General features: G+C 37.2%; 1 protein-coding gene across 1 annotated transcript in view; it reads right to left on the bottom strand.

The window, feature by feature from the left end:
- thsd7ba (thrombospondin, type I, domain containing 7Ba) overlaps window positions 1–27,252 on the bottom strand; it is a 118,217-nt gene that overhangs the window by 36,450 nt on the left and 54,515 nt on the right. Inside the window, exons 8-14 of the mRNA XM_065962286.1 lie at window positions 25,791–25,991; window positions 18,620–18,811; window positions 13,543–13,774; window positions 12,598–12,713; window positions 11,363–11,495; window positions 10,053–10,156; window positions 4,884–5,075 (exon numbers count right to left, since the gene is read on the bottom strand). Coding sequence (XP_065818358.1) covers window positions 4,884–5,075; window positions 10,053–10,156; window positions 11,363–11,495; window positions 12,598–12,713; window positions 13,543–13,774; window positions 18,620–18,811; window positions 25,791–25,991 — 1,170 coding nt within the window. The remainder of the gene's footprint in view (window positions 1–4,883; window positions 5,076–10,052; window positions 10,157–11,362; window positions 11,496–12,597; window positions 12,714–13,542; window positions 13,775–18,619; window positions 18,812–25,790; window positions 25,992–27,252) is intronic.

The raw sequence follows: 27,252 nt of genomic DNA, 5'->3' as shown, positions 1-27,252 counted from the left end.
GCTGCACTGCAGCCATGCTTATCCTGCATCACTATTTGTTATATGGATCCTGGGTGTCCTCGGCCTCCTGTGTGCCCAGTGAGCAGCCCATCTGTTTCTGAAGTGGGTCTGATTGCAAACATTCCTCACAGAGTGTCAACTCACTGCCGTCTCACTGCAATTCACCAACAATCTGTTCAAGCTACGCCACTGCTGGTGGCTGATTGAGGAATACAAGTCTGAGAGATTCCTTCACTTTGACAACTACATTACAAGTAAAAGCACAGCACAGGAAACAAAAACAAACTGCATTCAAGTGTGATTTATATAACCTGTTCAAGCAAATACAGGTAGCTGGTGCAACAGTAGAGCCCATAACACTGTATGATTGTGTTATTCTTAGAGTAATGGGATGCCCCCCCCCCCACAGCAAAATGTGACCAGGCCGGTGACCAGCATGAGGAGGAGGGGCCAAGCTGTTGTGGCTGCGTATGGATCTTCCACACGCTACTGAGGTCCCTGACAGTGGATGAATAAATGAATGAATAAAGTGTAAAAATGGCAAATATGTGTTTTTTTCCCCTTATTACTGTGGGAGAATGCAAACCTCCAATCAACCAATCAACTCAAAACAGGAGTGAATACCAACAGGAGAATATTGCAGGGGATTTTAGCACATTTTTTTAGAGCTCTACTCCCATGTTTAGCTGTGTTGCTCCTTCCAAGATTCTTACAAGTTATACCTCGTTGTTAAGGTGACTAATCATGCTTTCCAACGATATGAAATACAACACCAATTAGTATTATTAAAGGGGCAAATTATTGACCGATATGACGTTTTCAAACTTTTTTTGGTGCTTTTGCATTAAAGAGCTATGGCTTAGAGTTGGGCCATGAAAGAATTCACTGGTGGACTAAGGGGGATGATTGCCCCCCACAGCCCTAAAGTGCCCCCTTGGATGCCCCTGTGGTAGATAAAACATGATCAAGTGTAATCCAGGGTGCTGTTTTAGTGGACAAAACGTGATAAAGGGCCCTCCAGTGTTCCCTCTTAGTGGACAAAATATCATAGCCCTCCAGCCCTCCAGGGTGGTGTTCCAGTGGGTCAAAAATGGTAACCTGCCCTCTGTGGTGCCCTTCCAGTAGACAAAACTATTTCACTATAAATGTAAGACGACTTTCTGTGCATGGAGCAGGTGCCCTGTTTTTATTATTTTCACCCCTGTCTGTCATACATCCTGAGTAGACAATAGATTAGGGCCTGTCACCTACTAAGGATTTACATAGTCGAACATAATTTTCCCCATCGCCAACTCGTGGTCGATTGTTTCTTGTTGTTTTTCACGCTCGTTGATCCATATTCTCATTTGCAACATAAGAGATTACCCCCCCATTGGTTTACTTGGAGGACAATACATTATCAATCACTTTTTATTTGTAAATCCCATTCTATAAAATAAAATTAAATGTGAGAAAATAATAATAACATATAGGTTATTATCAGCGCATATATTAGCATCAACAAAAAAACAACAGGTTAAATTTAACAATACGCTTGACCATCATAGTATCTAAACACTGGCAAGTCTAATTTCACACATTGGCCTACGGTATCTAAAGCTTACTCTGAAAGAGAAGAGACTCAGAGATATTTCAAATCGTTAAGTAATAAAGCTGGATAGTGTAGTTAACCCTTTGTGGGCGGTTGAGCTCTAAAAGATATAATATCATTCAAAGAAGATAACGTTTAAAACTCACCATACTGCTAGACAAATATAAAAGCTGCACTCGTCCTTTATTCTGACAAGAGACATATTCATATTACGGAAACACATGTATGAAAGTATTTTAGTTTAAACAATTAGTCATTACTCTTTAAATGTTAATACAACAGTGTAATACAAAAAACAAAACAGGATGACTGGCATCCTCTATGCTATTTCTCCATGAACAGACTTTATAATACCATAATTACAATAGGAACCATGATCTTCATCTTAAACATGATGAATAGAAAGAATTTGAATATGAAAGTAGAAGGTTTTCAATCTTCTCTTCTATGGTATAATTTACTACTTGCTGAACTTCTAAGATAATCATCTGCCAAGAATCGTACTAGTCTTCAGAGTCATTGATTGCCACAGACGCCTGCACATACACTTCACTTATTGTATGGGAGTCAAATGCTTTGAATAAATGGTTTAAGAGTTATCCTGCTGGGTAACAAGAGGGAGCCAAACATACATCTCAGAACAGTGTTTTACTGGGTTGCTAGAATCTACTCAAAACTACTTGATAGAGGATAGAGAGGGACTCAAATGCAGCCGTTGAAAGAATGACTAGCAAACAGCGATTGGGCCTACTGTTATGTGTGTGTTGTATGTTAGCACACATTTGGCAAGATGTACGCACAAGTACAAGTTGATCTGCAAATATTTTTTCATTTTCTCATTTGATCCAAGAAATATGCACTACAACTGCTGCATTTTTATCAAATTGCTTTTGATCCTTCAAAATTGTTCTGATGCTGCTAACTTCCTTAACCACAAATTAGATCGTAATGAGTAAGTTTTGCTTTCCGACAAATTATTTGAGAGAAAAATATGAACAAATGTCAAACTCGTTGTGAAGCAATTGTCATTTAATGTAAGAACTACAACTCTTGGAATTCATCCCATGTAAAACACATTGCTTAGCTGAGCCTTATATATCAAGAGCATTATAGTTGAATGGGTACAGAGGGTTGGACTGGTAATCTGGCGGTCATCATGCTGGAAAAGCTGTCTCACCCTAACTTGGAGTCAACCTATCGACAGCTGAAGCTGAGGCAGGTTATCATTTTCTTGAAAATCTGTTACATCTCGTCTGCCTGTCAATCTGATCAACTACGCACTTTACTGGGACACAATTATCCTTCATAAAATCAAAACAAATTACCAAAAAAAAGCACCCCGCCCCGCACAGTGTGTGCCGATCAAGATGTGAGCTAATCAATTTCAAAAGTAAAGATTTGTTCAAATGTGTAAAAGCTCTGCAGCCCCTGTAGCATGGCATGGTTTGCTACTGCAGTACCCACTCGCAAGCAGCAACAGGTAGAGAGAAAAGATGTATACTGCCAGGCAGAGACCAGAAGGAGCAGGGGCAGGTGTGTGAGAGGAAAGTGGAGGGATAGAAATAGCAAAAGGAGAGGCTGGAGTGACATGACAAGCATTGACAAGCTAGCCATAGTCAGGCCAAGCCGTAAGTGAGATAAGTCTGAATGGTAGCGTAATATAACATTGTTAGGTAGAGAGTTCCCTTCATAAAAATGCAGGAAAAATCAGTTTGATAGGTTTATTCTGTAGCTCTTCAGTGTGAAATGTAATGAAGGGAGGGTTGTAAAGTACTACATTTACTACAGTACTACTATTACCATCTTGAGAAAGTACTCAATTATAATTAAAAGTAATCCATACTTGTGCTATACGTGTCCTTTACGTTTTTTACTGTCATATGAATTTTGTATACAAATGTTTTTAAATATTAATTATATCAATTTTTTTATATTCTTTGTTCTATTAGTATGTTGCATTCTATTGCTTTAGATGTTTAAGGTTTTGCATGTGTTCATGTGTTTAGAAAACCGACTGAGCATATAAAGTACAGTGTTTGCAGTGCAGTGGTTGTGGAGTAGAATATATATTGAGTAATTGTAACTACCCAAGTCAAGTATTTGAATTCAATACGTTCTCTTTGCCCATTGTGGTAAATTATCTTAATGACTCTGTACAGTGAGTTAAAGATTAAATACATGGAGCCTGGAGTATATTAAATGTATAATCAATTCTTGCTGGGCTTTTTCCCTGATAATTGTTTACTTTTTACATATTTGGATAAGAACATTATTTATTCGATATACTCACCTCTGACTATTAGGGATTCAGTTAACAGACTGAATACACATTATTAAATGTCCCTATGGCACTTACCTCTCAGCTTTTGAATTATTTGGGGGAATGATAAGAATGCATATTAAAAGGGTTTACAGGGAAGGTGGGTTGTGTTTGACAAGTTGAGGGGCCGATCTGAGCCAAAATTGCGTGGGCTAATTTCTTTTGCAAGTCTAGTCCTGGATGGGTATGTTTATTACAAACCCTCCAGCACGGGATCAAATATTCATGAAGACAAATAGTATCCAGCCTGGTGTGAAACTACAGCATGTAATTCAGATTTTGCCGTGAGCACTGAAAAAGGGATAACAAGCTCTGAGAGACTGAATTTAGACCTTACATAACACTAAAGGAACAGTTCAAAGTTACATAAGCATGTGCAGAACCAGGAAAAGACATTGAACTAGGCTGCGACACGTCAAAGCACAGGGGCTTTTTGACAAAAGAAAAGTACACCTAAATGACAGCAACCCTTAAGATTAGGGGATGTGACTGGGTTACTTTTTAAATGAGCAGTGGCGATTCTAGAGTCTGTTGGGGCCCTAGGCAAAATGAATCGGGGGCCCATCCAACCACCGTTATGTCAGCCAGTGTGTAGACGCTCTTCCTCATTATTTTTTCACTCCCAGGCTGATAATTCCTCTTAATTTTCCTTCAGTGAATCTCACTGACATAATTTGCACTTTTTGAGAGACTGCTGCGGTTTCAAGTTTGTCAGCCTTTGGAGGGACCCTTACTGGCCTGGGGCCCCAAGCAGTTGCCTGCCTTGCCTGTTGACAAGCAGCGCCTCTGGAAACAAGTCTAAAAGTTTACTCTTTTTTACATAGCATATCACATCGCAGGTTGTCTGGTGGAGGTGTACAGCAAGATAAAACAGTAACCAATGTGTAGCATTACTTGAATTTTTACAAGTGGTAAATAATATTTGGGAGTTGTGATTTGTGATTTGCAAATTAATAATATAAGGGTCTTTACCTGTAAGTGAACGTTTGTGGCTGCGGAAGTTGCCACACCCAGAGCATTCAGAGAACTTGGACCATGCCGTTAGGGTGCAGTCGTCCTTGCAAGCCACCCGACACTGTCTTATTTGAGTGGGTAAGGGGCCAGCCCATTGCAGGCATTCTGTCATATTGGCGGATTCCCCACTTTCCTCAACACAACTGACTCCTGCAAACATAAGGGATGTCACTTCAATTATACAAGGAATGCATAACTAAAGGGTCTCATTGTTGAGTTATTGAACATTTTGAAAACTCTGTGCTTTAAACAGGAAGGTGAGCGCTATACATCTTGATAATTATATTTTGGGGAATTCAGTCAAAAAGTAAAAGTAGCTATTGAAAAGTCACTGCATAAATCACAGCTATCATGAATATCCACAGAGCTTTCATGCTAAGACCAACTTAAATGTTGGTTAACCTTCTGTCAATGCATCTTTTATTGTCAATTTCAATTAAAAAAAATGTGTTTGCATGAATGTAACTTTGTGTGCACAAGCTTAAAATTGAAGCTTGAAATTAAATTATAACACAAAAAGTTAAATATTATTATTATTATTATTATTATTATTATTATTATTAATAATAATAATAATAATAATCATAAAATTATTGATTACTGTGGTATTACTACTTTACATACCAATAATTTATTGACACGGCATCCAAATAAAACAGCTTAACATGAAATCCAAATACTTGTGACAACATTTTACATTTTACATTAACAAACCAGTATCTGATCAAAACGGATACATCACAATCCAGCTACTGACTGGACCTGAGCGTCTCATTTCACAGAAAGCTTTCTCAAAGGAGAAATAATAGCAGACATAAACATATACCACACACTGAACACATACACAACATTGAGATATCTAAATGGTGCAGAATATGGAGAGATGGCAAGGACATGTCAACACCTATCCAGCTACTATGGATTTGATTAGTCAGAGGTCAAAGATTACATTACAATATATATGTACAATAATATGTGCCTCTACCAATGAGTAATGGTTCTATTGAGACAGCCAACTCTCTATTTGTCACTGTCAGCAGAGACTGTAGGCTGCAGTGTCGTTCTAACATTTTATTGGGGCTTTATCCGGCCTGAGAATTTAGCGAAGTTACAACAGAAAAATCCAAATTTAAAAAAGACATGCACATCCCTAACTGGGTCCAGGATCTGAAAACACAGACACTGTAGGTAAAGAGAAGTAAACAAGATCTGCACACCAAAGAGCTCCCATTTAAAGGATTTGAGACATGTTGGCTCAAAACATCACTTGCTTTAGAAAGGAGCTTCTTTGTGTGAGGATCTTGTTTGCTTCTCTTTATACTCTTTATGAAGTTACAACAGTCCTAAAAATGAAAAGTTTATGTGTCTGTATTTGTTTCCATATGTATGTGCTTACTACTTAAATTACTCTTTCTATCTCTCCTTGGTGCCGCGATAATAACAGCTTTTTTATTTGTAAATAAACATTTAGTGCCCTTTCTAAAAAAGTCAGAGAGAGCTTAACAGTTAACAGAAGTTTATCGGCGTGTCCATAAAGCAAAGGTGTGCATGACCTTGTTTTTTCCTGATTGATTGATTCTGAGCGATCTCAAGGTGGAGAGGCCTCTCCACCCAGAGAACCATGGATACAATGTAACCTCAGCTCTCTACTGAATTGAGACCATCATCCCACCAAGCTACATACTGCATAAAAAGACTGAGTTTGACACCTTACGAAAGAGTGGAGCAATCTTAGAATTTTGAAATTATCCCAAGTGCTCTACCCCAAACAAAACTATACAGAAATAAACAATATTTTAAAAATCCTGAGCTGGTAGGATATCTTACAATGGGAAAAAAAACATAGGAAAAAACAGCTCGTGAATACAAAGCACCACACTTTGATTTGTCCACAATACAAAAACACTACAGCTAGTGTCTGATGCTACGCAATATAACACAGTATCTAACACTCGTGTACTGCTATTATGTAATGCATAGGAACACAGTAAGGGTTCTGAAATAATATAGAAACATTTTCTATAATTCACTGTCATTACATTTTTGATATGCCCTTATTTAGTTTTTTCTATGCACCTAATTTGGCCGTATTTCCAAAAATATTGATGAATTTTGATTCAGTATGACTTTTATATGTCCTTCCAATTAATGGTTTCACCTACTCTCTAATAAAGTATACCCTGCATAAATTGTCTGTTGCTTAAAATCTATCTTTAAATTCAGTTTTCCACTGACTGCAATATCCAAACGAGCACTTCAGTTTTGAAATGTCACAGGTATTTAATTTAATCATTTTCTTATCATATTCAAATAGAGAGCTCTAAAGGTCAATGAGACACGCTTTCAACCTGGGAACACTACATGTACTTTTCTGGTCTTAACCCAAAAGTAAAAAAAAACCCTTGAGAAATGCCAGTCATTTCAATGCCAAGAGAGCAATAGTGAGAGTACGACTCTAGAGTTATTGGGATGTCTTAAGCCTGGTGTAAACTGTAGGATTTTTGGCAATTTAGACTTGATTTTTGAGTTGCATGCCGAATTTCAGCCCAATCTTGTGTTTTCAGTTGTGCAGTATACAGGAGGGTGATTAAGATATTTGACATTTTGGTTGTGTTATGACTGAGTCATAGTTGTATTAAACTTTGTTATTATTAGATATGCCTTTGTGGGGCTTTGTGCTCCTTTTCTTATTTGTGCGTCTGTCTGTCTTAGTGCTGAGCTGCAGGTACCCGCTCCATGATTTGGTAAACTCTGTTGGTGCGGGCCGGCTACTGAATGGACCGACGCTTGTGCAGCATACCTGCACCTTATTGGTGGAGAGCTGAGGGCTCAAGTTTAAAGGGAGTTGTGGAAGCTCATTAATGTCTCTCAAAGACATTAATGAGAGAGATAGTGATTTTTGTTGAATTAGATGTATTTTGAGAATATAGATTTTCTTTGAGAAGTCCAGTTATGTTGTAGGGTAGAGGAGCCTTTTCTTTTTATTAAACCTTTTCTCCTGTTTTTCTGTCAGGGAGTTAGGCAAGGTGTGAGTGGTACCTAATCTGAGGAGTACCGTTACTGACAGAGAGACTGAATTGTTATTTTGGCGTCGGGTACGGCCCACAGTAGCCTGTGAAGTTTGGGAAATAAAACTGGGGTGGCAGATCAGCAAAAGTCTGTGTTTCTTGTGTTTAGGAGCAGGAGTTTGTCTAGCTTGTTAGCCAGAGAGCGGTCGTTCGCCATGTGAATGGATGGAAGTGCAGTGCCTAATCCCCGCTGCTTCAGTTTAACAAGCGCTCCTGCTCACTTACCCTTTCTGGTTCAGTGAAAACTGGTGAAAAAAGTTTGTTTGATGCATGGTGTACTACCTGATTCTATGTTGTCTATTTAACTAGTGCCAGTAGTCAAAGACAAAACTGGTAAAATATCCAGCATTGAGAACTACAGACCAATTGCCCTGGCTAGTATACTCTCCAAAGTATTAGAACTAATTCACTTGGATTGCCTTCAGGAATACATTGTAACAACAGACCACCAATTTGGTTTCAAGAATAAACACAGTACAGATATGTGTATATATATATATATATATATATATATATATATATATATATATATACTCTGTAGGAAGTTGTTAACATGTACAGGTGAAAAAAATCGACTATATTGATGTGTTTTCAGGATGCGTCCAAAGCCTTTGATAGGATAAATCACTGTAAATTATTTATGAAAATACATAACAGAGGGGTCCCCCCCTTATTTGATAAGAATAGTGCATTTCTGGTATTTGCATCAATCCATATGCGCGCAGCTCGATGGGGCAGAAGTATATCGGCACCCTTTTCAGTGACCAATGGGGTACGACAAGGTGGAATTCTGTCACCACTTCTTTTTAATATGTATATGGACGATCTCTCTGAATAGCTTATAGCTTGTAAGACTGGTTGTATGGTGGGAGACACAATTGTTAACCATTTGACGTATGCTGATGATTTAGTAATCTTGTCAATCTTGCTGGCCTACAGCAACTTCTAAAAATCTGCTCGAGTTATGGAGTGCAGTGTGACATAAAGTATAACAGTAAGAAGACCATTGTCATGACAGTAAAAGCCAAGGACAATCAAAAGCAACATTTCCCTTCGTTCTTTATCTCTGATCAAGCCCTGAGTGTGGTAGATAAAGTCAAATATCTGGGATATATTATCAGGAATGACTTGAGTGATGATGATAATGTGCAGCGTCAGTGCTGCAAAATGTACGCTCAAGCTAAGATGCTGGCACGCAAATGTTCAATGTGCACAGACAATTTTAAAACTTAGCTGTTACTGAGCTTACTGTACTCCGCTGTATACTGCCCACTTGTGGTGCAATTATAGTAAAGCTAAAATGAAAAAGTTACAGGTGGCATATAAAGATGCATTCAGAAAATGTCTTAAGCTGCCAAGATGGATGAGTGCAAGTCAGATGTTTGTTTTCAATAATGTGTCCACATTTCATGCTTTGCTGAGAAATGTTCTGTTCAAATTTATGTGTCGATTAAATAATTCAGAAAATGTAATTATAATGTCACTGACCCAGCCCAGCAGTCCGCACTGGGACTCCAACCATGTTATCAACGGTCAGGTTTTTACTTGCAAAAGGGATGTTTTTCCTTGTCACTATTGCACCAAGAGCTTGCTCATTGTGGATTATTGCTTTATGTACAGTATGTAAATGATCTGTAAAGAGTAAAGTCTAGACCTGCTCTTTATGTGAAGTTGGGGTAGCTGTGACTAAGTGGTAGAGTTGCTCATATATCATATGGAAAGTTGGCAGTTCCAAGCTACTGCAGTCCTTGGGCAAGACACTGTACCCCAAATTGCTCCAGAGTGGCATAGCCAGTGGTGTGAGACTGTGTATCATTGGAAATGATTTAACACAGATGGACACTTTACATAAATAATGAGTGAAAGTGACGTAGTGATGTAGTGTAAAAAGCACAAGAAGACTTGAAAAGCAGTATATAGGTATGATAAGTACAGTACATTTTGAATTTTTAAGTGTCATTAAATCACTTTTATGATGATATTGCACTGTGTAAAAACAAAAATTGATGGAAGGCTGCATGATTTGATGGCTGGATGGATAATAGGGGATCAAACCAACCTCTTGTTTCTACACCATTTCCACAGGCTTCTCCTGGTCCATGTAATCTACGTTGAACTGAATCTTGAACCAGTTTACAGCTGTTCCACTTGTGTGTCCTCCACCTATGTGGAAAAATAAAAACAGAAATACTTATTCACTGCAGTATTTTTTTTGCAGTTTTAGATACAAAGCAGGCAAAGTCTGCAAAATATCTTTATATATTGTGTGTAATTACGAACACATATAGCCAAAATATAAACTAAAATACTAGTAGACATGGAATACGACTTTTTGTCATCATTGGGGCTGCAGTGCTAAATCTTATGGAACTAGATCAGAATACATTATATTTCTTTATCTACTGGTGTTTGGTTATACACCATCAATATCGTATAGGTTTAAATATCAGTGTAATTGTATAGTCTTCTGTGTTTTGACATGCCATTGGAATGGTTTTAATAAAGCTTGAAGGAAAAATTGGGGAAAAATAGGAGATTTGTTGCTACAAATAATACTACATAAATGTTAAATGGACTTAGAATTGAACACATTCAAACACAGATGGCAGAGGCGGCTACGCAAAGTATCCAACTGCCCATCAATACTATGCCATTCACACATATTCAAACACCACTATAGAAGACATTTGGGGTTCAGTGGTTTGCAACAGGACATTTGACATGTAACTGCAGGATTTTGGATCAAACCTTCTCTACTGCCAAACCACAAGCTTCTACAAACAAATTGTCTATAATTAATAAAAGTCAACAGCATATGCAAACATTTACACAGTGTCAATAAAATGGAATCCATACAGTATAAGCCTATTATTACATCAATACTGCTGTTAGTACTAGGTCGACCCACTTAATTTCAATTCATATTGAAATCTAAAGATTTCCCACCAAATAAAGTACGATACTACAAATACAGCACTAAAATACAATGCACATGGTCCATTAACATTATTGAGAGCCTTTTACTCTGTCATGTCTAGTTTTTCTTCTAGTATTAGCATCTTTTTCAACTAAAGTATATATATATATATATATACACACACACACACACACACACACACACACACACACACACACACACACACACACACACACACACACACACACACACACACACACACACACACACACACACACACACACACACACACACACACACACACACACACACACACACACACACACACACACTTAAAATAACTAGTCTAAAATAGGGAACTTTCTTTTCACCCTCTGCTTAGGGCATAAAATAAGAATATTGTTTTCTAAAATTAAGAAAAGAACATATTCGATTACATAGGATGCTTTTACCTATACACTGGACAAACAGGAAGTGATTCACACTCTCTCTCCTCATACAGGGTGTCAGGACACTCTTGACCTCCATTTGCCGACATCTGAATGATGGTCCTGTAACGGGACTGTGTGGTGGCAGTTGTATTCTCTGTTGAACATAAAACACAATCTTACAAAAAGGCAGGGTGCTGGTGGCGCAGTGGCGCAGTGGTTAGTGCGCGCGCCTCATGTAGGCTGTAGTCCTCCAAGCGGGCGGTCCAGGTTCGACTCCATTCCCGCATGTCATTCCCCACTCTCTCTCCCCAATTTCTGACTCTATCCACTGTCCTATCTCTCCATTAAAGGCAAAACATTTTTTTTTAAAAATCTTACAAAAAGGCTTTGTTCAGTGGTGGGTTAGTTTAAAAGTCGTATTTAATTAAATGTTAACCTGGAGAAAATTAAAGTAATGTGATACTAAGACAAAATGTCTTGCCCCCCAATCCGGAACCAGCTTAGAATCACAATATTGCTTGTGACCAATAATATCGGAAAAACCTGGTTGAAGAAAACAAGTAGTCTCAGAGTTGAGTCCAACCTGATTAAAGCCTTTATGGCTGTGATATCCTCCAGTTCACTGCAGTCAGTTTTCAGACACACCAGTACAGCTTCAGTATAATACCTTCATTTGGCTTATGTTCAAAGCCTCATTATGCAACACTAATTAGCAAACACTGAAAATTGTACAATTAAGAAGTAGACCCAATAGACTAAGGCACATTTACAAAGCCTAGATGCCTGCTCAATTATTTTAAAAAGAATTACATGTTTTTTGATTTTCAAGATACTTACAACAAACGTGTCCTCTTGATGAGTAACTTAAACGGAAATACCAATCACAACTATCATTTCCCTTTTGAATTGAATCACTAAATACACTTGAAACTTTATTGGACATTGCACATTTGTATTGAAACTAGATGTAGTAAACTTTATGTGTAAGTTATTTGTATTATAAAACTTGAAAACAATCTTACAAAAATAATGTTTTTACATGATTACAAACATGTTGAAGGAAAATAACGTTTTGAAACCATGTAATGTGTGATTGGACTATGATTAGGTTTTAAATGAAAACTTGTTTGTTTTAGTAAACTAATAACTACTACATTAGGTTCTCTTTCTTTCTTGCTTTCTTTCTTTCTATCATGAAGATATGGAGCAATAAAACATGCATGACTAAACTAAGTTCATAGAAATGCAACAGCTACCTGGCATACAGGCTGATGGGCAGGCTGACCATTCACTGAAGGGTGTAACGATGCAGTCTTTCTCACAGGGAAGCAAACAGGGTTGGATGTTTTCTGGACGAGCAGAATCTGAACATCTAAGCATACAAACAAACAGTGGTCGGGTTTTAACAAGAAAATGCATAAATTACAATAGAACGAAACATTTCATCATCTCATTCTCGCAAATCATGTTGGTTGTTGAGCTATTGAACTGAAACAATTTCAGCAGTCTAGAATTCCTTTTTTAGTGTGGTGTCCAGGGCCGTAACCTTGCTTTAAAAAATAGTGAGGTCCAGAATTTTTTCTGTTAATGTATCGTATTCAAGGCATTTCAGGGCATGTAAAATTCATTCCCACAAGATACCTTCAAATGCAACCCAAGCTAAACACCCAACCAACACAAACTCACACACATTTACTTCCTATTTGTAACATGAATGATCTGCAGATAACATGCAGCTCGACATTAAAAAGTAAAAATTGCCCTATTCGCTGTTTATTAGTCGTCACCATGGTGTAGTTTTTTTCAAAGATATTTGTTTCTTTCTGCAGAACTTTATGATTCTAATCTAGTCTTTTTGTCCTGTTTGTGTCTTATACACAATAACGAATGCATTTATTTAATATTTTTATAAACATGAGCACTGGACAGTTGTTTCTGCACCATTTCAGCCCTGCAAAGTTTCATTCATTCGAACATTTAAACATGATCGAGATTGTGATTAATTTCCTGTGACTCATGGTCATATATTGATCTTATTTCTATACTTTTTCTGGGTTGTTATTCTCATTTTAAGAGGGGTTAGAGCATTGTCCTGAGGAGAAAACGGAAGTAAGGAAAGAGACAACTTATTGATTTGCCCCCCGATTGACTACAATATAACTTCTTCAACAATATGTCTTCAGCCTATCATTACATCTTACCTTTTACTTTGGACAGGTCCAACGTTCATCTTCATGCAACTCACATCACGGAACTGAACACCCATCGCACAAGAATGGGTCCCATTCCAGAAGTTGGATCCATTGATATTCATTGAGGCATCTTCAATACACGGGCCCCAGGCTGAGGCCTCCCAGTAGAACACCATACAAGGATGGTCATTACAGACCCTCCACTCCTCGAGGGCTGAAGCTGCTGGACAATTCTTCCCTTCTGGCAATAAACACACAGTTAAGAACCACAGAGTCAAAGATAGGAGGACTACTGTATTCAACAATACAATTCTGCATAATCTGAATGGACAACGTTCAAAGTTTTCTGTGAAAACTTCAACAAGTGCTCTTCCAACAATGAAAACATGACTTACACAAAATCTAAAATAATGTCTGCTTCTAAAATAAGCTCTGACTGTAAGAAACGAAATAAATCAAAGTAACAACTTGTAGTGATTTGAATTACACATAAAATAACTCAAATTCTCTGAACATTTCTTACATTACCAACATCAAAATCACAATGACTTAGTCCTTGCTCACTGTTTCCTTATTAACATCAGTGGCAGTGCAATACCTTTCTTTGATAAAAAAAATAAAATAAAATAGTTCACCAATATGTGTTCTTCAGATGAGGTACTGGCTGTGTATGCTACATAGTTAACAATGGTATAAGTACAAGGGGGGGTTTGGGGGTTCATCAACCAATGAGTCCAGCTGGGAGTCACCAATGGAAACACCAATGAGGGTGCAGGATGCACTATTCAGTATAGTGGCATAAACTCAGTCTGTAACAATATTAGCTGAATGACAACATGAGCTAACACAAAACATTTAATAGACCAAATAAATTCAGAAAAGTTTGACAATTTTCCACATTTAAAAACACAACACAATTTTTCAGTCAATCATTCAAAATGTCTTCTTAGGGAGTGTATAAAATACACTGGTATAGAGTTTAGGTGCGATGCAAAAGACACAAAGGTGCTGAAAAAAGTGGAAACAACTGCATTCACAACAAATGACTGCAAATACATAAACAAAAGAATTAAAAAATCACACACACATTCAGAAACAACTGCAAATGGAGTAATGCTGCAAGTTCAGCCTTTTTAGTCTCTTCTTTTTGTTTCCATATAAAGGAATTCCTTGGTAGCAGTTTCATTTAGTCAATGGAGCAATGATTAAGGCACAGGGCTTAAGTCATGGCTGTTACAGGATCGCCACTCTCTCTGCTACATTCTGACTGTCACTGTTGTGAGATTGGACGTAGGCATTTGACACAAGGCAATCAAGCAAAGAAAATCAATTGGGATCTGCTCCCACAGACATTTCTTTTAATTTAATGATTAAATTATTTTGTTATCATTTATTGTCCGTGACCTATTATGGTATGGTCAAAATAAGTTAGCTAGTAGTTTACAATTCAACAACATCCATCGCTGCACATTGGTAAACTCTCCTTGGCCTCAGGCCTCCTTAAAAAAATGTTTAAATATTTTAGAAGGCTACCTTTATGGAGTAGAGGGAAACTTGTTAACTTGTTTTTTTCCGTTCAAAGCACCTTCATTTAACATCTGAACAGTGTTCTTCTGTCTTTGACTTTTCAGAACATTTGACACTAAAATAATATATCTTTATGAGCAAACAGAAGACAACTGTTCAGATGTTGAACTAAGATGCTTGGAATGAAAGAAAACAAGTTTTTGAAAGTTTTGTCAATTTTCACATTTGCAGACTGCACCTTAACCATTAAAAACAATGTTTCTAGAGGCGCTGGTGGAGCAGTGGTTAGTGTGCGCGCCCCATGTATGGAGGCTGTTGTCTCAAGCGGGTGGCCCGGGTTCACTTCCCACCTGTGGCTTCTTTCCCGCATGTCATTCCCCACTCTCTCGCCCTGATTTCCGACTCTATCCACTGTCCTATCTATTCATTAAAGGCACAAAAGCCCAAAAATCAATCTTTAAAAAAAAAAAAAAAAACATTGTTTCTAAAATTGTTCTGATTTCCTTCCACTCATATAAGGTTTGTCTTTACCTGTTGCAAATGACATGAATGAAGTCCGTGGTCAAGTGTTGTGAAATCAAACATCCCTGAACAATAAATCAAACGCACCCTATCACAGAAGAAAGGCGCACATGCTCAGTTGCGTAGTGTTGGAATGAGTTACAGCGGCAGCGCAATCCCTAATTGTCACTTTTCATTCAGCACATCTGAGTCGCTATGTGTGTTGTTGGGATAACACAGAATATTATGAACCATCACAATTTATTCTGCAATATATTTTACTTAGGAGATTTTACAACAAACGTCTGCCTGCCAAACGCCCACAGCGCTGGATATCAGTCAGCTGCAGCTAGCGGGCTGGAGAAAGCTCGCTCCCTATCTCCATCGGATTTAAAGATACCTCTTTCTATAACACGTAAACATTAACTCAAAACATTGTCTGAGTTAGTCACCATATTTTATTTTAACTTACAGTCTGGCATGCCATTAAAATGTCCAAAGCTAGCGCATCATGTAATGTTAATAGTATTACATTATTTGTCCGTCGTTGCACACTAAAGGTTTGGAGTGAGAGTTCAGGGGCAGTTTGAAGCCAGATTAGGAGTAATAACTCCTTTTAAATTAACATTAGGATGAGACTTTTGTGATGTCATAATTTGCTCATTTTCTCACTCACCTCCATGCCAGCTACTTGCCCTCCCCTGTTGGCCTCCTCATGCTCCCTCCCTCTCTGTCTTTACTCGGAATATACCAGTGAACATGCAAGAAACATTATCAGTAAATTAGTGACTAGAAAGAATGTTGAAAAATATATTTCTACATGAAGATTAGACTTGTTGTGATTATTCAGGCAGCCCCTCTCCCCGTCCAATTTCTTTTGCAACTTAAAAACTAAGTTCCTGCATTATTGTTCACAATGGATCAGCAAGTAGAAATGAAAATACTTGTAAAATCTGATAAAACAAGAAAATTTCAATTAGAGTAAAAACAGTTATTTATGAACTTTAAATACATATAGAATAAGGTAGACATTAGCTCACAAGCAAATGAGTCAGATCTGTTTTTAAATCCAATCTGACACTGAAATGAAAAATAGCTAACCCTTTTAGTCATGGCTATTGGCCGTGTTGTTGGACCCACCACATTCAGCAACCTGTCCTTTTTGGAGTCACTGCTGTTCACCAGGCTGTGAAACTCCAACTTGGAGTGACTATTTAGGAATTTAATATATCTAGAAAAATAATAAAATTCATACCAAAATGAGTCGGTTAAATGTAGCTCTAGCGAAAGATTGGTCAGAAATACTATATTCTGCATGCTGGTATTATTGTTCATTCTCATACTATGCACTTCTTCACCCAAGCTCACCCATTTTCCTGTAATCTTCAGCTGTTCACATCACCTGCTAACATATATTCAATAGCACTGCTCTACTACCTTATTGTTAGCCTTTCATTTTGCTGCTGTCTTCAATAAATATGGCTTTGTCTTCCATCAGTTCATTCATACCAGTGTTACTTGTGACCCTCCACCTCCCCATCACAACCAAGCCTTCGCAGTTTCATCACCTTCTTCATCCCATCAGCTTCAGACCTCGACATCAGCCATCATTCGGTCAACCCAGTCTTCACAGTTTAATCAGTTCCTTCGTCCTACCAGCCTCAGATGACATTACCTAACGACCTCCAGCACGAGGGTCTGGAGTTCAGGAGTGGGCAGATCCTGCTGCCTCTCAGGGCAGACATCTTGGTCCCTATCACCCTGTTGAGTTCAAGTGCCAAAGATTCTCTGACAATAACTCATTATCACATATGTAAAATAAATATTTGTTTGATTTGTTTACTTGTCTCACTTGATACAACTACCATATGACCTTCCCCTTCAGTTGAAAGACGATCATAGCATTATTCAGCTCACATTATTTTTTGAATGGTTTCCAAGCCTGTCTCGCCAAAGATCGTATTCTTCTCTCAGGTGTTGACGGCATGACCTGCCCTACTCGACCTCTGATTGATTGGTACTTATTGCCTTTCATTAGGTTGGGTAGACTCAGGCATGACGACTGATGATTGGTTAGGGTTCATTTCTGAGTAAGACAATTAAAAAGGAACTATTTCTGATTCTCACTATGTAAAATATGAGGATTAGTGTGTGTGACTGTGAAGATGCTCAACTGCGTGACTCTCAGTCAATGCATGAGACCTAGCAGTTCTGTACAAATATATATCAAGGTGTTTTTTTACATCAAATCCATTTTACCTCTTCATCTCTCATACTTTTATAAATTCTTCAAATCAGGCACCTAAAAACACACACACATTCTCTTACAGAATTAAGCCAGCAACATAGTAATAGACAACATAGTTTGCATTATAATTATACTTTTTTCATCAGCTGCAATTGCAAATGTGCTTTTGTTACCAGGGATAATGGGTAGTAGGCTGCCAAGGCAATGCTTTCTTACTTGAAAATAAAAACAATATTTCTGCACAGATAATGCACAAATGCAAGAGTCCTTGCATTTTCCTGCGAAGATCAACTCACAAAAATATAATATATATTTGTAATGACAAATGTCAAAAATAACTGATGACTATAAAAATACAGACAGTGTAAATTGACAGCATGTTTACAATATTCAAAGGCCTTAATCATTTTTCATTTCATTTGCTGAGATGAGATTAGTGTCAGTCTGTGATTTTACAAGTTTGATGACTATCACTATGACTATCAATCAATACATTTCAATTCTATAACAGTATTCTGTAATAAATTTCAATGGTAAATGGACTTGAGCTTATATTGCGCTTTTCTAGTCTTCATATACGACTCAAAGCGCTTTAAAGTCGCATGTCACACCTACACTTTCACACCCATTCACACACTGATGGCAGAGGTTGCTATAGTGATGAGGTAGGTGATCAGAAGTAACTAATCCCATTCAAACACATTCAAACGACACCGACGAGCAATACATTTCAATTCAATAAATTACTCCCTTACTTAAGTTTTGAAGTCTTGCAAAACCTGCACACACAAGAACACACATGAATTTTACCTTTTCCTGGAATTGCCAACACAGTGCGAGTGCGGCTCTGTCGACCTTCTGCTGACTTGGAAGCGCAGCTGTGGGAGCAGAGCGACCAGAGAGACCAGGAGCCAACCACACAGTCTGCAGGACAGGCCACCTCACAGGCCACTTCTTTGGGGGGAGGATCATCTGGACAGTGGGCAATATGAACATCTTCTCCTACGGAAAGCATTCAGGAAATTTGAAAAGGATAAATTAGCAAAATGTTTTAAATTATTCAAAATCAGTCCCATTTAACTACAAGTATATTGACATGATCAAACATTATTTAGAAAGTGATAAACCATTGAACCAACATATATTAGGACTTCATTTAAACTGCAATCAAGGTAAGGCATAAATTAAATTCCAAGTAAATTAAAACGTGTACGAATATATAATTTCAGAAAATAAAAAACGAAGTAAAACACAATAACTTATGTAGATATTTATATAAAGCTTAACACAAGTTTAAGCAGGAAGTCTGATTTAATTTCTTCTCTTTCATCAATAACTATCATTCATTCATCACTCTCTCTTTCTCTCCCAATGAAGGTGTTTACTCTTATACCAATTGTTTTAAACTAAACAGATTTGACCTTAACCAACCCCTCATCATGCAGCTGTCTAACTTCAAAACCAGTTATCCTCTTCTGCTGTCATTCTGTCATTCTGGTGTGGATTGTTACTAACTTTCTCCACTGTAGTCCCCTCCATTCCATCTCAAAAGTCCACTGTTCATTACATCGAGTCACTAATTCACCAGTGTTAGACTCCAAAGGGGAGATATCATATCCTGCCTATCAGCCTCCCTAACAAATCTGAATACTAGTGTCATCATGATCATGATGGGATCTCTTTGGTTGACACTGTTGACAATGACACAAATTTGATCAAAAGTCATAAACATAATTGGTCTTAAAATGGAATTAACCTCCAAAAAATAACACAAAATTAAGAACTATTAAATTATAATTGTTTATTATGATGTTAATAATGTTGATCAATGTTTTTTTAATTAAATAATGATTCTAAAATGTACATATAGAAAACATTTTTAAACCTTGGAAAAAATAGCTTTTCTTTTCCTTATAAAAAGATTTACTCCAACTTCAGCTGTTATGCTTCTTTAGTGGAAGTAAACACAAATGGAAATTCATTTTTATCTCAAATAACAATTATGCCACCCCATTGGTATTCTCAGCTCATATTACAAGCTATCCTTTAGCTCCTCTTGAAGTTATATTATGAAATATGAATCACAGCTCCAACATAACTCTGCTTTAGAGGGTAAACAGCTACAGGATAAACACAGCCTTGTTTCTTTAATTTATTTCCAGGAAAATTATTTTCGGCCATTATTTTTGCCATTAAACACTTAGAGTAATTATTTAAGTATGAACATGAATAATGGAATAATACCCTTGATAGGACAAAAAAACACTGTTTGTAGATTTTGTTGCACCGAGAGGGATTTTGTTTTAGAAAAATTTGGGTTCCATCCAGATTTCTAAAAAATAGCAAGCATAATTTAAGAATACATATTCACACAGTGTCATAAACTAAGTTTAACTCTGCCACTACATCAAATAATATGCTTTAACAATAACAAAACAAGGGTAGATTTGTCATCCATTTGTCTTTTTTTCTCTCCAAGTGAGTACCCTTGATGTATAGGAGGGCAGAGGAGGCAACATTTGATGGTGTCGCCTCATCTGAGAGATGTGAAATACTCCCTTGAGGAGAGAAACCTTTGGCTTGTAAATAAGTCAGTATGAAGAACTTTCTTAACCACACTGAACAACAAAAAGTATGCAGACTATATTTTAACAGGCATCAAGGGGCGCAAGCCATCAACATAATCAATCAGCTCTAGATAATTGTACAAAGATCTTGACGCACCAGCATTTGTATAGGAATTGTACTAAACATGATTGACAGTCCACCCCCACCGCCCATCTTCCACCTCAGGTAATATTTTCAACCGTCAGTGCTGTATTCAAATTAAGCACAAAGGAAACACTGCATAATCCAGAATCTGTGAATCCACCTCCATGACCGACATTAAGAGGGTTGGACTCTTAGTACCATAGCTTTTCTAAGTAGAAGTTTCTCTGTAATGTGGTTATTATCCACTCTGAATATGAAAGTGGACAACGAGTGACAACAAGGTTATGTTTAAAACTTTGAAAGAGAACTACAAAGTACAAAATGTTGGAAATGTGAATTGCTTTAGATAGATCAGTGTTTTCACTTAGAGGAAAATGTTATTTAGTCCTTTCATTCTAAAAAACTTAACAAAAACATTAGTCATATAACTATTTCACGAAAACCCCTCTGAAAAGTAAAAACTGCTGCTATACTAAACCTAGAATATATCTTTCATTAAAGCTGAATGAAAGTTGGAAAAAAATCTTAAAATAACATTGTCATGCCAATGACCACTTTATTCAGCAAGCTTACAATATATGTATACCATCAGGTAACTTGCCACAATGTCAACATGTATTATTAAAATAAGCTTGTAGTTCCTATATCCCAGATGTACAAAATTCATTGACAAAGCAAGTTATCAAAGACTGACTCAAAAAGACAAATATAAACTTAAAACAAGGACAACAAAGCTGAATTAAGAGAAACTATACCTTAAAGGCACATGGGATTACAAGGAGAGCCATTCCCTGTAACACTGTAAGTTTCAATTTAGTTAGCAAAATCTTTGAAAGAACGACGCCTAAATGTTAACAATTGTTATTAAGTATTATTACATGTATTATGCAGTCTTAGTATTCGCTCTCTTTAGAAAACAAACAGTAGCAAACAAAATTAAAAACAGTCTCACAAAGCTTTGCATGGAAACCTTATTAAAACAGAAAAGTTCATACCCATAAGCTTTCTTGTATGCATGCCTGCACATGGGTCTGTCTGTGTGTGTAGATGTGTGTTGTTGGAGAGGGTTCTGCAAATAGATGACTGCCCTATGGGTCCTGTTGCATTATTAATACAGGGATCAGTAGTTGGGGGCTCTCACTCAGATATAATTCTACTGCCTCCTGCATGACATTTCTATTTTACTCGCCCACCAGCCAATTAATCCTCTTCTTTGTTATTATTCAGGTAGATACAAAAAACCCTGGCCTTTACTAAAAGTTAATAACCACACTGCAAAGTAAGCTTTGAAGAATGGCAGCAAGCAAAAATAACAAAGAAAATCTAACTGGTGATGAAGTGTGCTTTGACAAACTATTCTTGGTCACTAATTATTGTTGCCTGCCAATCATGTAAGTTTTCATTATAATTGACAATTACAAAAATAGTTTTCCTGAGTTCAATTTCCATAATTTCTGTTGAATAATCTGTCATAGCTGGTAAAAGAAAAATGGTAGTATTACTATACTACAGAGTTGTTTTGTTGTATAGAAAAAAAATCATTGTATGTAAGAAATTAAGATAATATGCATTCTGCCATATCAGGCTATTGACAGGTGAATCCAGGAGTCTGAGGGTTTGGAAATTATAGGATTGACTTTTCCGATGTAACTTGTGGCTGTGGAGTGACTCGATGCTATGGGAGCTGTCAAAGCAACTTGATTGATTGCTAGCACATGTGACCCTGGTGTGTAGTGTGTGAGGAGAGACAAAGGACTGACACAATGAAGAGTGGAGGATTTCAAAAGTGTTTAAGACGAATGGAAAGTGTAAATTTTGAGTTTAAGAGTCTCTGTGCTGCCCAAGATTAAAGGAGGAAGTGCTTGTGGACACCAAGAGTGGGTGGTTTGTTCTTTTTGCCTGTTTTTTTGCTCTTGAGAAGATGTTTTGACTGTTTGTTTCCTGGATAATTGAGCCGTTGCATAGCATCCTCACAGTGTTTGTTACACCCTTCTACAGCTCTTGTCCACTAAATAATCTGGACATGTGATACAAACCCCTCACCCCATTTAACCTCAACTCAAGACTCCCTCCTGACTCCCATCTTTCCTCTTCTCAAAAACAAGTTATTCACAAACAAACAAACACACACACACACAATGTCAGTATGCAAACATCATTGACATAACATGAGATCGTATTTATTTTTGATGTTCCTTCATATTCAGAAGGAACAAAATGGATTCAGTGTGCAATGGCCTGAAGTGTCTTGCACATGGACACGTGGCTGCAGGAGGTGGGGACCAAGTTGGGTAAATTGACTTCAGTCACTTCATCATATTAGATTCAAGTCACACCAATGAACATAGGGATAGATAGTGATAAATCAAAGATTGTAAGATTATTGTGTATTATCCTCCTTTTCTGGGTTTTGCTGGACTCACCAACAGTATGGGACAAATTAACTGTTCTCCAAATCACAGAACTCATCAGTTAAATGTTAAATAATTTTACTTTTAAGTCCAAATCCACCTTTTAATCTTAGAAATCCGGCTTTCAGATCCTACTTTAGCTTACAAGATAATCAACCTTCTTTTACAGCACGAGGTGGCTTATAACCACAAAATGAAACTGGGGAGTACACCCTCAGTATATTGGCTGCTGTCTGAGATTAACGTTACCTGTCAAACGTCAGTGGTTTATTGGTTTGTAATTTGCATGTGGCACTTAAATCTGCTGCCCTTCAATACAATTTATACAGGCATTTCCTTGTATAAATTGCAAATTGCCTGGTGCATGCATCCAATTTAAGAAAAAAACACAATTCATCAACATTCCCACGTAGGTGAGAGCGGACTGGGCTGTCAGCCCAGGTTATATTAAACCCAAATGGAAAAGTTTTTTTATTTTTTCTGGGGTTGGATGGACGTGGATGGACACATTCATGCATGAGTACATTTCTTTGTCAGGCATTAGTCTGCAATTAATAGATATCATTAATTGTTTTGGGTTAGAAGTAGGTGAGAGTTTGACTTTGACTTGAAGCTTATCCTGAATTTAAAAGAAAATTGATCCAGTCTTATTTATAGCAGGTCACTTGAATTTGGTCTTTCCAGAGGAGAGGCTTGTCATCTTACTTTTTTCAACAATTTAGTAATGCACTGAAGAATTGTCTTCCATCTCTACAGGTCCCTGTGTTATAGCTCTGAGCTAAAAAGACAATCAGAAACACTAGCAATTAGCTTCTGCTTCCTGAAGGTTCGACTAAACGTAAATAATTCAGAGCATGTTTTATCTAGAAAAACAGGGCCGAAAACAGAGTTGCATGGCTCAAACCAGCCTACTTAGTAGTAGTGACTGGATATATATAATATTAGCCTTATTAGTCAAAAAGAGTGCAGTTTTCTCTACAACCTCGTGATTAATAGCGTGATTAAGAGTTTAATCAAAAAATGTCCGATTCGATGCACATAAGTTCACAAATGAAGCTTAGCATATGTCCATGCAGGACACAGAAGTAATCAGCTGATTAAATCATTTCTTCTTATCACACACTCACACACACCAAGGGTAAATTATAAATGGACTAGAGCTTGAATAGCACTTTAGTATTCTGACTACTCAAGGTCATTGTCACATCAAGGCTGTCCATTAAAACACAACTTCCGTCTCATTGCTACACAAATGCTGCACTCACTCTGTTAGTGGCAAAGCTTTGCCTCCAACACCCCAGTCACCAGCTTTCTGCCTTTGGTTCACCCTTGCAGAGGTTTAGCACTGGGCTCCTTGGAAAGCTGTGGCATGTTGTTCAACTAACCCAGGTAGGGGGATTTAGATTGTTTTGTTTTTTTTAATCAAGTGTAAGTTTTACTGCTTTTACAGTTTTTACAAGTCTTTCCTCCTTACAAACTTTTTTTTTTCAATCAAATCAGTTTCATTTATAAAGCGTTAAATCGTTGAGCACTTTCCATTTTTAGAAAAGGTCTAGACTATACTTTTAGAATATTAATATAGACTGAATCCTACATGCCCACTCTCAACCAATGTCAAGGAATAGACAGCTTTATGGAACCTATGTTAAGCTTGTGTTTCCATTCGGAAAAGGACCTCCCGGGGTCTGAGGGACCCATCCCTAGAGATTGCAGCCTGTATGATCTATTTAATGTCACTGTACAACCAGTCGGGCCCACCGGGAATTTTTGCTGGATACTGTCCTGTGAAATTGTGACTCATCATGTAAAATATATTTAGTCCATACGCTTCAATACTGCTGTCATGGTGAACTGACTAGACAGCACAGGGATCTAGTATGAAAAATAAGGCTCTTGTAGGACTTTGTACAGCGTAACTACATGGCCTTGACATTAATGTGAATGTTTGTAATAATAACCTAAATGGTATAGTATGGTAAGTCCAATAAGCCAATTAAGAAAGAAAGAGTGAATAACTTGTCAACATTCAGTAAAAATAAATGTATGTATAATAGTCTTTCCTGAATCCCACCAAAGCTTATCCTACCTTGTCCTGTCAAAATGCATTAGATTCTCCTGTTGCCCAACACATTTGGACCCTCGACTGCTTTTGTGATGAACACACACATGATCCATACTGACATATTAATAAAACACCGGCTATAAATTGTGCAATTAGGTTGATAATCTATGGAGATGAGCAATGGGTGCCTGGTAGGAAGCTGCGATTCTGACTTTTAATAAGGCAAGTGTTCTTCTGTGCTCATAAACTCACTGATGGACGCTCATGAATAATGCATGCTTCGTTAACACTAATGTTGCTATTACCCAACATGATGATATGGCTGCACACAATGGATCACATTGTACTTGATGGTTCATGCATCATATTGCTTTTGAAAACAATAAATGTCTGGACCACCGCACAAATGGCTCTATTGTGGCCTTGATGAATTCCACCATAACTTGAAGACCTAGTTGAATTACATTTCTAGATAAGTGTTGCAGTCAATGGTAAGAGCCCTTTTAATGTTAAAAGGTAAAAAATGATCAGTGTTCATTATTCAAAACAGCATTTTATCAGTATTATAGCGATACATTAATCTATTTTATTTGATCACTGGTACAGGGGCAGATCATCTTTTTTAGACAAAAAATGTTAAAAGAATATTTTGAGATTTTTACAAGATACCATTTTGAATATCATTAGGGCCTATAATCTCTAAGGTGGTATATAAATTATCTCAACAAATGCACTTATTTAGGAATAAGGACATTAATGCAAATCACGTATTTGGGATGCAAATGTAGATCACTACCTTCAGCACTGACACAGGACACATTTAGGGCTACAGTTCCAGGACCACAGTAGCTTTTATTGGGAATGCAGCTTGCTTCTTCTTGGACCTTCCACAGGGAACAGGCAGGATTGTCACAAGGGATGAACTCAATCAGATGAGGGCAGGTCTCTGGAGGACTGCTGGACTCCCACAAAACCTCTCTCCTCCTCTTTTTGAAACCTGACAAAGAAAAGGTGGAAAGGGAAGAAACAAAAAAATATTTTAGAGAAGCATTTTATATTCCTGTACAATAAAAGCAACCGCCCAACACAAAGAATGCAAAACCAGTACCAGCCAATCAAAAATATAGAGTAATAATGAGTGAGCTGACGTACATGTAAGTGCCACTAAACTATCATAATACATCTGAAAAAAATAAATGAAATACATAATATAACAAAATAAATATGAAAGGGAAAGTATCTATTTGCTGTGTAAGTATTAGAAGCTAGTTGGAGGTGTGTGTAACTACATATGACAAGGTCTTAAGTTTCTTTTTTTTTTTATCTTGTATGAACTAAACACTGGATTTGAGAATCCAAAATCATGATATCACAATACTCAAAATAATTTTGTTTTCTGTGTGATATAGATTATGTTAATCAAAGCATTGAAGATATCTGGAAATATTAAATTTCATTTGACGCAATGGGAGAAAAACCCAAGAGATTTTTGTGTCCATTGGCACATGTTGAAAAGATATTCTGTAAATTCAACCCAAGAGAATTATAATAACATGGTATGAACAATAATGTCTGAAAATGCATTTAATGTTTCATAAATGTTGAAAATGTTTGAAATACACATTATTTTTTAGACAAATAATAATTGCCTCATGGGTTCAACAAAATATGAATTGACTGACTCTACCACTGATCAACAGCCTCCCTATGACTCATTTTTTGATCTTTAATCTCAATTTACCTTTGAGCAAATTCCTGATGACACAGAAAACTCATGACAGGATGCTAAACACATCAACACAATGTGGTCCCCCCTTTCCCTTTGTTATTTCTAGTAGAGACAGTACTGTAGTAAATTATATCCAGTAAGCCCCTGACTTCAAATATTCATCTACAAATCAGCAAAAGTTATAAGCCAACAGAGAGCTATGGTATGGTAATTTAAATGTGCAATTCTCTGGTGGTAGAAGTTGGTTGGCATATGCATCTCGGCTGGTTGACTCTTCTACCTATACACTGAATCTGGCAGGTCTCACAGCATATTCTGACATTTTGAAACACAAAGGCTAAGTGTACATTCAATAGGAGCAAGACATTTTCTTTTCATCTCAATTGCCTCACGCAAATGACTGATATCATAACAATGCCTACTGCTCAATAATTGCAGCAGGCAACAAACCTCATTTCAAGTTATTTTCTCTTAATTTCATACCCTGTCTGCTCTTGGTTCCGGGTATTTCTGCATACCATCAAATGAC

The sequence above is a fragment of the Labrus bergylta genome, chromosome 13, assembly GCF_963930695.1.
Source record: "Labrus bergylta chromosome 13, fLabBer1.1, whole genome shotgun sequence".
In the NCBI taxonomy this organism is placed as follows: domain Eukaryota; kingdom Metazoa; phylum Chordata; class Actinopteri; order Labriformes; family Labridae; genus Labrus; species Labrus bergylta.
Note: the sequence above shows the minus strand (reverse complement) of the source record. Positions and strands in the feature narration are given on the sequence as shown.